Source organism: Alternaria dauci, chromosome 1 (genome assembly GCF_042100115.1).
Source record: "Alternaria dauci strain A2016 chromosome 1, whole genome shotgun sequence".
NCBI classification, from domain to species: Eukaryota; Fungi; Ascomycota; class Dothideomycetes; order Pleosporales; family Pleosporaceae; genus Alternaria; species Alternaria dauci.
In genome coordinates, this window is record NC_091272.1 from 1,192,640 (window position 1) to 1,205,953 (window position 13,314).

The 13,314-nt window shown below is 53.2% G+C and overlaps 4 protein-coding genes across 4 annotated transcripts; 1 reads left to right on the forward strand and 3 right to left on the reverse strand.

Annotated features, from left to right (window-relative positions):
- Nucleotides 1–3,124: 3,124 nt before the first annotated feature.
- On the reverse strand, nt 3,125–3,743 carry ACET3X_000384 (uncharacterized protein; the record flags this gene model as incomplete). Its single annotated transcript, XM_069447673.1, has 2 exons — nt 3,125–3,165; nt 3,218–3,743. 2 exons carry the CDS (start codon nt 3,741–3,743, stop codon nt 3,125–3,127), a joined length of 567 nt encoding a protein of 188 aa, XP_069310626.1.
- Nucleotides 3,744–4,238: 495 nt separating this feature from the next.
- On the reverse strand, nt 4,239–6,045 carry ACET3X_000385 (uncharacterized protein; the record flags this gene model as incomplete). Its single annotated transcript, XM_069447674.1, has 5 exons — nt 4,239–4,310; nt 4,375–4,732; nt 4,782–5,657; nt 5,776–5,917; nt 5,973–6,045. The coding sequence occupies 5 exons, from the start codon at nt 6,043–6,045 to the stop codon at nt 4,239–4,241; spliced, it is 1,521 nt and encodes a 506-aa protein (XP_069310627.1).
- A 916-nt stretch (nt 6,046–6,961) lies between these two features.
- Nucleotides 6,962–11,137, reverse strand: ACET3X_000386 (uncharacterized protein; the record flags this gene model as incomplete). The annotated part of the gene is made up of 9 exons (XM_069447675.1): nt 6,962–7,028; nt 7,082–8,227; nt 8,273–9,481; nt 9,533–9,657; nt 9,716–9,732; nt 9,900–9,976; nt 10,029–10,172; nt 10,620–10,912; nt 10,961–11,137. 9 exons carry the CDS (start codon nt 11,135–11,137, stop codon nt 6,962–6,964), a joined length of 3,255 nt encoding a protein of 1,084 aa, XP_069310628.1.
- Nucleotides 11,138–11,581: 444 nt separating this feature from the next.
- On the forward strand, nt 11,582–13,171 carry ACET3X_000387 (uncharacterized protein; the record flags this gene model as incomplete). The annotated part of the gene is made up of 1 exon (XM_069447676.1): nt 11,582–13,171. One exon carries the CDS (start codon nt 11,582–11,584, stop codon nt 13,169–13,171), a length of 1,590 nt encoding a protein of 529 aa, XP_069310629.1.
- Between the last annotated feature and the right edge of the window lie 143 nt (nt 13,172–13,314).

The window sequence follows — 13,314 nt, forward strand, 5'->3', positions numbered from 1 at the left end:
TAAAATAGTCATGGTGAGCATAGAAGGAATCTGACATGATGTAGGAAAGTCATGGTTTTCCAACAGGTGAGAGAATATCAATTGATACAGTGGCGTATGGAACGGGAGTAAAGATTCTGATCCTAATTCTGATACTACTATCATCTCATAGAAAGCCTCAATACTCTCTTCCGATGATATATAACCCTCCAACGTTCATGTTCTTCTTCTTCTTGCCCAAGCCCTTCCATTTCCCCTTCCAACTTGCGCTAAGCTTCCTAGTCACACTCTCGCCGACCCGCTCCACTCTTCCCACCAAGCCTTTCATACTGTCCTTTCCCTCTGTAATCGCAGGTATAAACCCGGTGGAGAAGGTTCTCTTGAGTCCCGAGCCCATCGAAGTGATCCTTTTGACTTTCAAATTCTCCCAGCTGCGAATTCTCAAATGGTTGTGAGAATGCTGTCTCGTCGTCACTCTTCGTAGAGCAGAGGTCGAGCGCTGATGGCTTGGGGCGAAAGAACTGTTGGAAAATGTTCTCCTAGAAGGGTGCTGTGATGGTAGTGATATATGCACTCTGTCTGCCGTATGCGTACGGTGCGGTGGGAATGGTGACGCAGACGTTGATAATCTGGGTGACCCAGATGGCCGGTCCGGCAGAATAGCCGAAGACATCAAAGATTGATATGTTTCAGCAGTCCATGAGAAAGCTCTTACTCTCTCTGGCCTCTCCAGATTCTCTCCGGGAATTGAGATCAATGTCTTTCCATAAGCAGACGGCTCCAAATCAGTACTAAGACTAGTTCCGATCTGTCTTTCTTGCCTGGCCTCGAAACTTGCCCGCTCTCTAGAACCACACTTCTTGCTGAGCTTGCGCCTGAACTTATCAGCACTGTTCACTCGATAGCGGATGCCCCCATGCTTCTTGTCTTGTTTCTCTTGGCGCTGCCTCTCGCTATCCTCATCGCGATCTGCTTGCTCTTGGCGTGTCAGGAAGTCTTCGATCCATCTCTTCGGTCCATCTTCAATAGCACAGGGCTCAACCCATTCACTCGATCTCGCCCATTCGTGTTTGTTTACTCCATCGGCGTATTGATAGAGAATACTACTATTCAACCTCGAATGAGCTTCGAGGATGTCGGCTCTCAATGGTATATTGGTTATAGACTCTGGCGTACCGGTAGGTATATAAGCCGCTTGATTGTGTATACGACCGGACTGGAACCTCGTCCACGACTCATGTGGAGTAATGACTTCATTGAGCCTCGAATCTAGCCTACTAACAGATTGCATGCTCTGGAGTTGAGCGGATGGACTGATATGAATAGGTCCGGGGTCTTGATGTGATCTCGCAGATACAGCCGAGCAAATTGAGGACGCACGTGATGATGGCAGATGTAAGGGCATGTTCGAGGTACTGGTGACAGTATCATGTCTTGCGACGACTTCGTCAGTTTCGGCAATGTTGATCGTCGAGAAGGTTTCTCCCAGAGGTAGGTTTGTCCGATGGTAAGTTGGTAGCTTGTGTTCGATAACAGCAGTAAGCTGGCTGTGCGACATACTTGACGAGGGCTTGTGGCGTGTCAAAGTAAGAGCGTCAGCCTGATACGCTATATCGGCCACGATCGAGGACTGGATCGTCGGTACTATCAGATGCGTACGCGGTTCTGATGCGCCCACATCATCCAACGTCGGAGTATCTGTTTCTTGTTCCAATGCGGATAGCGTAGATAGCATCTCGTTCGCACTGGGTGCGACTTGAACGCGTTTGGGATTCCTTTCCAATGATATGAATGATCCAACTGGGTTTCCTGAAATATATCTGTCCTCGATGACCTGGGTATGTTCTGGAGATGGAACGTCATCCCCTTCTGCCGCTGCGATCCCGGTGTCATTTTTTTCCCCACTAAGACGTTAGTAAAGCTCAGCCATGCATCTTATTCACATACTCAGCCTCCTGTTGTCTGAGCTGGCGAACAGCTTTGGGCAATATCTCAGTGCCCGTGCCGTGACCCAACGGGCATGCCATGACCGCGCCGTTACCCGCCTCCATGGCGATGTGTTTTTGTTAGAAAACAGTGGGGAAACCACGCCTTCATTAAAAACCCCAGAGAGACCTTCATACGTCAAAAAACATCATGTACTTCCGAGGCCTTGTCCGGCAGGTGAAGGGTTCACTGTGCCCGTAGTACTGTCAACCATTTGCGCATAGCCGACGAGCAAAACCGCATCACATGTAGACCACAAGAGATAATCGTGAAAGACCAATCAGTTTCTCCAAGGCCTTATAACCGCCACGGAGTGGGGTCCGACTGAGGTGCGAATCCGGTACTGCAGCAGAAGACCCTGCATCGCATCGCCGTTCTTCGCGTTGCCGTGATCGGATCCCGGATTCATAATCACAACTGAAAACTCCTTCTCTTTGCCTTACGTGGCTTTGCAATGACTCCGGAGAATTGAGTAGCCCATGAAGACTTGCCGATGCGAATGCAGCTGAGGGACAAGTGATGCGAGATCTGGGAGGACTGGGAGAGAATCAAATGTTTAGGGGGATAACCTCCCTATCGGAAGAGCAGTCGAAGCCACTGCAGAATACCGTAATGCTGAAATAAACCAGACACGGAAGGTCCAGCGGCTGTATATCAGACATCGTGACTGATTGTGGATTGGGGGGAGAGGGTACCGTGGCACCTTCGATCGCGTACCAATGGAAGTGTTGTTAGGGATGCGCGATAGCGGAGATCGCGTCTCCATGGCCCGACATGCATACAGCTATGATTTGATGGAGATTATCGTGAAAATCTTGCACCGCCGATTTGCGGATACTGAAGGACAGTTGAAGGTTTGGGAGAACTGCGCTTGTCGAAGCAGGCAAGCTAGTCTGGCGCTAAATCACATGCCCTCATAGAATGCTGACACATCTCTGACGACGTTTAGATGGATATATCATTCACAGTGGACAATTTCGTCGAGATATTGATCTTTGTCTTTGAAGTTATCCCTAATTTCGGATGATAATGGGGATAGTACAAGTTTGCTTTAGACCAGAACCGTTCGGCCTTGCCCAAGAAATCCCCACTTGAAAATGCTTGAAAGTACTTCTGGAACCTGCCTACGACAATCCCAGAGAGTGATGGCGCGACCTTCTCACTGTCCAATTGCCGTACTGCGCTCGTAAAGATTAGACACTGCGAAAGAGTTAGTCCATGTCTTCTCCTACAATGTACTCCGACAACTTACAAGTCAGCCCACCCAGCAAAAACCCTCCCAAGTCCTTTGCCACGCGCTCGTACCTAGCTATACCCTCTTCATCGAGCACGACGTTAACCTTGGCTCGGATACCCCGAACATGCGCCAAAAACTTGAGAAAGTTTCCCGTCAGGCGATCCACAAGCACAACCTCCATGTCACCACCCTTCAGCGGACGGCCATCCAAACGCATCGCGTAGTTCGGATCGTTGGCTTGGATAGCGTTCCGGAAGCGGTCAGAGTACTGGTACAGGAAGGATACGTGGTCTGCGACGTCGTCCCAGAAGTCGATCAGTGAATGGAGCGCGACCCGACATGCGGCCGAGTGTTGAATATCAGTAGACTGATGGCCAGGAAGACCACAGACGCGACAGCCATTGTACACGGGACGAGCCAATAAATTGCGTGCTTGTGACACCTGTTTCGCGCCAGCAGGCGTCATCTCGCGGACGGCAACAGAGAGCTTCATCAAAGTCTGCCGGACATGGTCAGCGTCGATCGATGTTGGCGAGGACATGTCGTCTGGTGGCTAATTGTCAGTCTGGGTGTTAGTATTGAAGCCTAGTGGTAGCACTTTGCAGAGTAACAAGTGCCACGGAATGGACGATTTGTGAAGGCTGCTGCTGCGAAGACTGGTCTTGCGAACGGAAGCAGCCATTAGTGTGGTTTATTTACATATGACCAAGAGTCCAGAGAAGGAAGGCGGTGGGGCGGTTGCGAAGTCACGGCTAGCAAGTTAGAGAAGGTACGACCAAGTCAAATGACTATCGTGAATCAGTTTACCTCGCAGCCATATGCATATCAGCGCAGACCCTGAAAGTGTCATAAGCTTCAGGCGTAAGACCCTTGGGAAACTTTATTCGTATGGCTGCGTTCTGAAGTCCCTACCAAATTTTGCACACCGTCATGGTCGCTAGGTCCCTCGGATTTACTACTTAATGTGAAGACAAGATTGTGGTAATACTTTCCGAGCGGCGAGTAGAGCAGAGGGCTCCTTCTTTGGATTAATGCACTACATCTGTCCCGCCATGGCAGGGCTACCATGACGCTGATCAAGGTGATCATAGTTGAGGTCAAACTCTTTCTGGACTTGTGTTAGTGATTGAAACTCGGCAAAGAGCCATGTGTATGCGACTCAGAACACGTACCCTTTCTCTCCTCCAGTTCTTGACATCGAAGAATAGATACCAGCCATGCTCCTCTTTGGGTGATAGTCTCATAGGCGCCGCCAGATCTGGGTCTTTCATCATCCACTGCTGGAGCTTCATGTGCCACCGCCAGTCGCGGTTGTACAGTTCTTGTGCAGCAATCTCTTGCAGGATGTCTCGCGGGAACTGGTAGAAGATGGCTAGAAGTGTCTCCGCAGAGAAGCTGGACATTTTCGAATGCAGCGGTGGGACGTTCGTAACTGTGTATGCTGCGGGTAGAGTGAAATCTGGTGGTATCACTGGCTTGACGTTGGACTCCACGAACGGTGAACCAAAAGTGGGATGCAACGGTGAGTTGCTAAGAGGAACATTAGCAACGAAGACGTAACAGGAGCTGTGATGCTTACTCTGGCCGACTCAAGTCCAGGCCCAGGACTGTCAGATCTTGGCCCATAGCCAGCGAAGAGTAGTCAGGACTTTCCATAGGTATCATCGTCAACAGTCCGGGCAAGCCGTATCGTTCTGAGTCTGTCATATCCGACAGCTTCTTGTGCAGCATATTTTGCGCGTTAGGGGAGCCGAGAACGTCTGCGCCGAATGTTTGATCGAACTGATTCTGCTGCGGTCGCTGTCCTCCGGGAGCAAGATCAGTACTGCCTCGCATGCCCATCTGAGGACCCAAGGAAAACATGTTCCCTGACTGTCCTATCCGTTGGCTTCCATCTGCTTGGTTGCCTGTGCGCATGTTCTCGAAGGGCGTCCGTGATGCTGTGCCAGGTGGCGCTCTGCCGCCTACGGTGGGGTTGATGCTCCGGTCTTGCTGGCTATCTGTTGGGCTTGAGAGGCCGTTCCGTGTCTGTCCGAGGCCAGGGAAGGCGTTGCTTCCATTGGCTCCGAATGCCGCAGCATTCTGTATCAGGCCGGCTCTTCGGTCTTGTGGAATATCTCCGCCGGCGCCACCTAACGGTGGGAATTCCTCAACGTTGCTCGTCTGCGGTTGGACACCCCCAAGCTGTCCTACACCCCCTTGTCCACCAAATCGATAGTCATCACCAGCGCCAGAAAACTGACTTTGCGATGAATCATCCTGTCCCTGATTCTGCTGTTGTTGGTTCGCAGCCTGTGCAGCTTGCCCTTGCCCCTGCTGTTGCCCTTGGCCCTGTGGACGTCCGATCGTGTTCTGCTGATTTTGTTGTGCCGCTCGTATCGTAGGATTCGCCCACATCTGTTGCGCGGTGGTGTTCTGTTGCGCTTGCGGTGCGCCCGATAACGAAGGAAACTCCCTGTCATTGTTAATATCTAGCTTGTATCCTTGCGATTTCTCCGAAGGGGACTTCCGAGATTCGGGGCTGCCTTCAGGGCTATCTCCTTTCTTTTTCGCCATCTTACGTGGTGACTTACTCGAGATTCAGCGGCGTATGGGGCTGCGAGCCACCCATTGCTTGCGCAAAGCTTGACATGGCTCCGCCGTTTGTTCGTGCTTGTGTGTTTGGCAAGCCTGGCGCGCCCATGGGGGCTCCAAATCCCCATTGAGATGCGCCACCTACGCAAACAGCAGTCAGCGATATACCGTACAACCACGTTGGGAGCATCCTCACCCATCTTGCCATTCTGCAACCTATTCGCACCCAGTGGGGCACCGCGGCCCGGATTTTGCTGTGTTTGGAACATGTTCGAGCGTATGTTTCGTAGGAATGATGCGCTCTAGCCTACGCGAGAGGAGAGGTTAGTATTGTTCAATTCGCAAGCAGGTACGTGGTCTCCAGAGTAAGTGACGAGGCTGAAGTCGAAGCGGTTGGGGAAGGCGCGCAATGAGTACAATGAGGTAGAGGTGCAGTGATGGTCATGGGTCTGTTCTTTGGGCGAGTTCGAAAGCGCAGTGGTGGGTAGCTTCGTTGCGATGTGCGGCGTGGTGCGATTCCGGTCGAACTTTAGGGTATATGCGGCCGGGCAGAGGGGTGTGGTCGGTGGGCTTTCAGGGGAGAAGTTACTACGAACCTAGCGATAGCGTCTCTCCTTGACTTTTGTGGGCAGGTGTATGTCCAGCTCACGATGTTGTTGTATCAGTCTCGCATCTAGAGGTTCCCGAAAGTGAAGTGGCGCTAAGTCCCACAAAGGCTAGCTTACAATGCGGGGGATCTTCCGTCACGGTTGAGAAGTGAACACTGGCTGAGGATTGAGATTGAGCATGATTGCAGCTGTAATGACGACGTACAGGGTAGAAGCAGCTCGGGCACAGGTTACTTGTCCTCCTCCCTCCTCACTTGGTGCGGGAAGTGCAGACTCATTTTTAGATATATTGTAAAGTCTCTTAATGTACTCTACCATTTTGCATGTATGGTAGCTTACAATTAAATGGATAATAAATTAGCGTTTATGCTGGAAGATGCTGTCCTGTAGCATGCCCATCCCATCCACCTTTGTCCGTGTGACGTGTAGGAAGTCACTTCATCGGTACCTTGAACTTTTTGAGCATGAAGAATGGAGATCCGTGTAAAGATTCAATCGACGCCGCTGATATGCTTCTTCCGCTAAAAGAGCCCGAGGACAAAACAAGTAAAGCATGCACGCAAGTAGACCCATCAGTCTAAGCCGGACCTTGCTGGAACAGGTGCGACATATCGGCCTCGCCGTTTATACCGAAGAAGTTGAACCTAAGCCACCAAGTTAGTTGACACGTCAGAACATGATTGAGATTATGACTTACCAATCGTCAACATTTAGACTCATCGGCACAATCGGGTTAGGTCGACCTCCCGAACTCTGACTCCAAGCATCGTCCTGTGCGCTATGTTGTTGCTGGTTTTGTGACATCATCTCTATCTGCTGCTGCCAGGACTGAGTGTTGTTTTGTTCGTAGCCGCTAGAAATGCCCGTGGTCGCTGGTGCGTTCGGCATCTGTGGTTGACCTCCAGCAGTCTGTTGCGAAGGCATGGACATGTTCTGCGGCTGGCTTAACGCTGGGTCGACAAGACTGTGATTTTGCATGGGCGACATTTGTGGAAAGTTGACTTGAGTGTCGGCTGGAAACAGCTGGTCAGGCTGAAAGTTTTGCCATACTTCTTGGCTGATGTTAGGAGTATCACGGGTAACCAAGAAGAGATCAGGTGGCGTTCCGGGGTACGAGTATGATGGATTGAATGGTGTGGTTGGGCGTGTTCCGGACCGTGAAGGGCCCATGAAGGCATCGTGATTCTGCCGGTTCATCTGCGGGGATCCGGTGCTTATCTGAGGCATCTGCTGCTGGGGTTGCAATTCGCGCGACGGCGTGACGGCAGGAGTCTGCGGTCTTGATCGCTCATAGGAAACTTGAGCAGCTGGGGGTCCACTTGGAACAGGAAAGCCTAGATCCATGTCATCAAACTTTCGTTTTGACGATTCTTGAGCAGGTTTCGGTGGAGGTGGCGGTGGCGCCGACGGAACTTTGTTCTTCTTGTGGTTGCGACCGGCGGCCTTTTGTAGGCGTTCTTCAAGATGCTTGTTGCCTAGAATTGATTCAAACAGTGTGTGCACCATCTTGGCAACGAGCCAGACCTTGGACACCTCTTTGAGGGCGTCTAAGCAGATCTGGAGGCGTTGCTCTGTCGCCGAGACGACGGACTTGTTCGACGACTTCATCTGGTAGACGTGCATGATGAGGGCAGAGAACAAGCTGTAGACGATGAATGCGGGAGTGTACCGTATCTCATCATGGGCACGGAGATTTTCAATGATGGATGTAATCATGGCAGCCGCCTGGTATGCAATGTTCCGTGACGGGTAAGCATTGGCCTCACCGAATCTGTCCAAGTTACTGGCCTTTGGAGAGCCTGCTGGTGGCATATGTGCACGGTGTAGAAGACATAGGGTGGTGCTGCAAAGGTCAGTTTGGGTGAGAATTGGATGGCGCGTGACTTACTAGTAATTTGAGTGTAACAGGGCCGCCCAGAAGTGGTGGCGGTTACGCTCCCACTGCACTTCTGGTGGACAGTGTTGCAGCCAATCTGCAAGTGCCATGTCACTGTGGGTAAGGTCTATAGCATTTCCCCTGCGGTGTTTGGATGCGACTGAGTATTGCTGCGATAGAACCAGGCCCATAATCTCGCTAAGTTTAACGTAGTTGATGAAGAACTGGACATGGATGGGATCGGGTGGGTATTCGGCAGCATGGTCTGTCTCGTCGTCGATGAAGTCGTCTTCAGACACCATCTCGACGTCCGAGTCCTCGGGGTCAATGGCAACGGGCCTGCCTAGTGCTACTGCCACCGAACGATCTCGGCTGTATAGGGTCCACCAGATACGCTTCCACAGACGCTTGTCCGAGCGTGTCAACTGTGAGCCCTCGACGCTCCGGTGCATGCCCGAACCTTGAGCTACAACAATAGCCACTCGGGTCCAGTAGAAGACGTTCTTGGTTACATCCTCGGGCCCCTCCCAGTACCAGCCCATTAAGATGAGTGCCTGCACAATGGTCACGCGATCATCCTCGAAGTTGGCGTCGTATAGGGCCTTTGCGCGCTTGTAGAAGGTCATGGCCGCGGGGGTTGTTGAGCCACTCGAGTCCATCAACTGCGCATTTGTGCACACTCGCGAACCTGCAAGGAGGATGGCCTGTAACAGGAGGAGCGAGGGTGGGTTCTTCGGGTCTCGGTACTGGCGCATGAAGCGGCTGCGGTTGATGACGGGCACGACTGGGGCCACCCATCTGAAGAAGGCTTCGACAAGTTCGTCACACAGCGCCCGTGGTGGAAGCAGGAAGGCACCCCGTTGGTGCAGTATCTCTATCTCCATGTTGTCCATCTCGTTGACCCGCGCCTTGGCACCCCGTACGTTTTCTGGAAGCGGGTAGTGGACAACATCGGTGGTGCCATAGCGGTCGTGGACGAGCAGTGAAAGGTTGGATGATTCTCCGAGGTAGGCGACGCGGCCGGCTTCCTTGATGGGGGCACGGGCAAACTTGGGCTTCATGAATTGGGCATAGGTGCCATTGTGAGTAGCCTGCTGGGCGGCGTATTCAGGCGAGACGGTAGTCGAAGGGGTCCCATCTTGCGTGTTGTACACGGTCGACTTCTCGCGCGGCTCGACTGAGGTGCTGGCTGGGGAGCGGTCGTCGCTGTCTCCTCGATCACTGCTGTCGCGTCAGCACTGTACCGTGGCCAGCCGAGTCGTCTGGCGCTACCTCTCTGCGTCCTTGGCCCTGGCAGTCTGCGTCTTCTTGCGCTTGGGCTGGGGGATGCGGCACTCGATGCCGAAGGCGGTGCAGTTGGTGCATGGAATTCCCAATGAGGCGGCGTCGCATCGTACCTGTTGCGCTGTTATGTCGTGTCTCGGCGGCGATGTGGTGCCGCGGCTGATTACTTACCTTTCTTGCGTGGCAGGCTGTATCGCGTCGTGGTTAGCAAACGTCTGTCGAATCGTTCCGTTTCTTCAGGTTGACCGAGGTGCCGAGGCTCGTCGAGTCGACCATATATCCCACCGACGGCGCGGGATCCTCTCTCGTACATGCAAATCAGGGGAGATGCAGCGCAAACATGGGTCGCACTCACTTTCGCACGCTCTGCTAGCGCGTTGTCGCCTGAAGGACGGGTGTCCAGGGGGAACTGACTGCGACGACGCCGACGGCCTGGCTTGTATGAGCATGTGCAAGAGGTGCTGCGCGCGACACTGTGACCTACGGAGTCCCGATGCTGGGTTGCGCAGCCAGCGGTGGAGGCGCTGCTGGTGCGGCCACTGAGCTGGCCATGAAAGAGTGTTCGCCCGACATGCTGCTGTCGCTGAGCTCTCTGGCGCGGTCGTCGAGGATTGAGGTTGTGATTCGTCTGCAACTGGTCGTGTTCTTGGGCCACACAGTGTGTACTAGCGCGGGCGCCGGGTACGGGAGGCTACGGCAAGGCAATCATGACCATTTGCGACACTCGAAACACTGCTTTTTCCTGCCCGACAAGCGCAATCTTGCAAAGCCTCGACGGTGCACAATTACATAAGCTGGGCGGCTTCCACGCCCTGTCACGCTGGTCACGTCGGCGTCATTCACGCTGCATGTCTTCTTTGTTGCTAAGTAGAGCATCGTGATCCTTCCGCCTACCTACCCCAGCTCGCGTCTCCGTTCATATGGGCCGTCTCCTATTCGCCAGTTTCAGATGCAGTAAAGCGAGACAACACAGCATGCTCGATTGATCGCCGACGACAACCGTCACGCGCATCCTCCTCCGCGTCTTTGTCTAAAAGCCTCCAACTTGACCTCCTTGTTCGCAGGGCTGATGTACCTGACCTTCACGTCGCCGACCTGGTCGTGGACAACTTCCTCTTCAGAAGCGAACAAGTACTTCTGGTGCTCAGTCGGATCCAAGACGACGTTGTCTACGCTTTGCACTGACATCTCAAACACCAGCTTGAGCCATGTCGTCGTCCGTCGGCCAGGCCGCTCATCCAGGAAGATGAAATGCGTGACTTTCTTCAGTATGCGAACCGTGTCAAGACCAGCTTCCTCTTTCAGCTCTCGAGCAGCAGCATGCAGGATCGTCAGGTCACTATCGTCAACTTTGCCCCCTGGTATTTCCTATATGGTGTTAGCCCTGGGACTGTCGTGGCTTCCTCGTCGGCTCACCCAGAGGTCAGGAAATGCTCTTTCCTCTGCTGCACGCTGTACCAGCAGTAGCTTCCCTTCCTCATTGAACACAATCGAGCCTGTGACCAAATAGTCATATTCGGGGTGCTGGCGGAGATAGGCTGCTTCAGACACTGCAAACTCCTGCAAAGAATCTGGAAAGTGAATCGTGTCCATGGCAAAAATGAATTGAATGCTGAGACGGAAGGGTTGAACATGCAACTCGATTGCTCAGACTGTGCAGGCAGCAGCTATATACGCTACGATTGTCGCTGCCTTGAGTGCGACCAGACCAGAACATCGGCCTGTAATAGGTTCGAGATACCGCTAACACACAGGCGCTCACCAAACATCGACAGAAAAAAACCGCATCTCGCTCCTCCTAAGAGCGCTGCTGCCAGTTGGGCAAACATATGGAATGATGCACCACGTGAGCCAAGAGTTCGCGCGTCCAGATCGGCGCTAAGCAGTGAATTCAATCCAGTGCGTCACAACATCGACGCGCCTCATCCCCATTGCTTTCGCACGGTCGCCGCCCACTTCATCCCGATCGCGACCACACTCGTTCGCCTGCGCACAATCCAGAACCTCCCAAAATACTCACGCCGACGAACTGCGACAATGCCTCGTCCCCCACGCTCAAAGGTCGCGTCGCGCGTCGCGAAACCCACCAAGCCGAAAGCCGCCCCCGCGCCCAAGGAGCCAGCGAAATCAATTCCGGCGCGAACCAAAAAGGCCACCGAAGCTGCCAATAGCTTCAGCGAAGATAGCGATGGCCTCGTCACAAGAACCAGAACAACGCGTTCGCATAGGAAAATGCCACGAGAGAAGACGCCAGAAGTCCATGACGAGGCAGACCTCACCATGACCGGCGCGCTTCCGGCTCAAGAAGACGTGCCCGTATCAGCGACCAAGACCCGCACTCCTGCGTCGAATGTATCAAAGCAGACACGGGCCACAAGAAGCAGTGCGAGGAAGTCAGCTGCGCATTCGTCACCGCTGGCTGCAGTCGCTCCAGCACACGAAGAATCGCAGTTAGAAGAGGACAGCGGCTATGGCGATCTGACATTCTCATCACTTGGTTCCGACTCTCCAGCGCACGGCACGCGCCCGCCATCTGCCATCAAGGTCGGCGCAACACCCGCACACGAGAGATCGATACTGGCCCTGAGCAACTTTAGACGAAGACCCAGGCAGCTAAGTCTGTTACGCCAGGTACAGCAGACTACCGATGTGGAGGACAACGATCAAGACGACCTAGACAACACCGACAACTTTGACTTTGACGATTTCCTTCCGCATGCCGAGTCAACCCCCCTTAACGTACGGAAACAGGCACAGGAACAGGAGATACGGAATGATAGCGGCACTCAGGTCTCAAGCTCCGGTTCTCGTGGCACAAAGCGCAAGTTCTCGTCTGTAGTCCAAGTGCCACGCTCGTCACCACCAGCGAGTCCACAGTCTGGCGGAGATGTCGAGTCAGAGCGGTCACCCTCGCCAAGCCTACCGGAAGTAGTTCCATCACACGAGGAAGTCATCGAGCAAACACAAGAGGATGAAGAGCCACTGAGTGAGACACTTGCATCTCCCATATCGAGTAGTCCGGTACGAGAAGTCTCAAAGCCGCCCCAAACACCGATGCAGACGCGACCACGCCGCAGAGGACGGCAAGCTAAGACGCCCGTCGTGGATGAAGACTCAGAAGGTGAAGAGACGGAGACGCCTGCGAGAGCCAAGCAGAGGGCCAAAAAGAAGACAGAGCCAACTATATCCGTTGCGCAACTCAAAGCCCTGTTACCACGTCGACGGAACCGCCTGCGGGATCGCGATGAATTTGATATCGAGTCTTCGGATGATGTCGAGCCCGTGGACTCTGATCAAGATGAGCTACAAATGCCAGCGCGTCGCGTTCGCCAAAAGCAGGGAACTTTAAAGCTAGCGTCGCCAAAGGCAGCAAAGAAAGCAGCTCGCCCAAAAAAGGGCGCCCCCACCAAAGGAGCGCAAAAGTCGGGCAGAACATACAGTCGCAGGATATCATCGGATAAGGAAAACGAGACAGCCGCCCAGAACGAACAGGACAATACTGAAGTCTCGGCAATTGAGCACTCGGACAAGTTGGCTGCGATCAGGAAGAAGTTTGAGGAAGTGGATGCTTTTGAGCTCGAGTTTGAAGAGGTGGACGCGACGACCAGCTCAAGTCCTTTTCGATGACGGTCAGGCCAGCGCATGTGAAGATTCCTTCTGTTCTACAGCGTGTTTGCTGCTTTTTGCTGTCTTGGTTGTGACGACTGATGATATATCCACGTGTGTTCTACTTACGCGTATGGCGCTTGTTTGCATACCTCTGCACAATT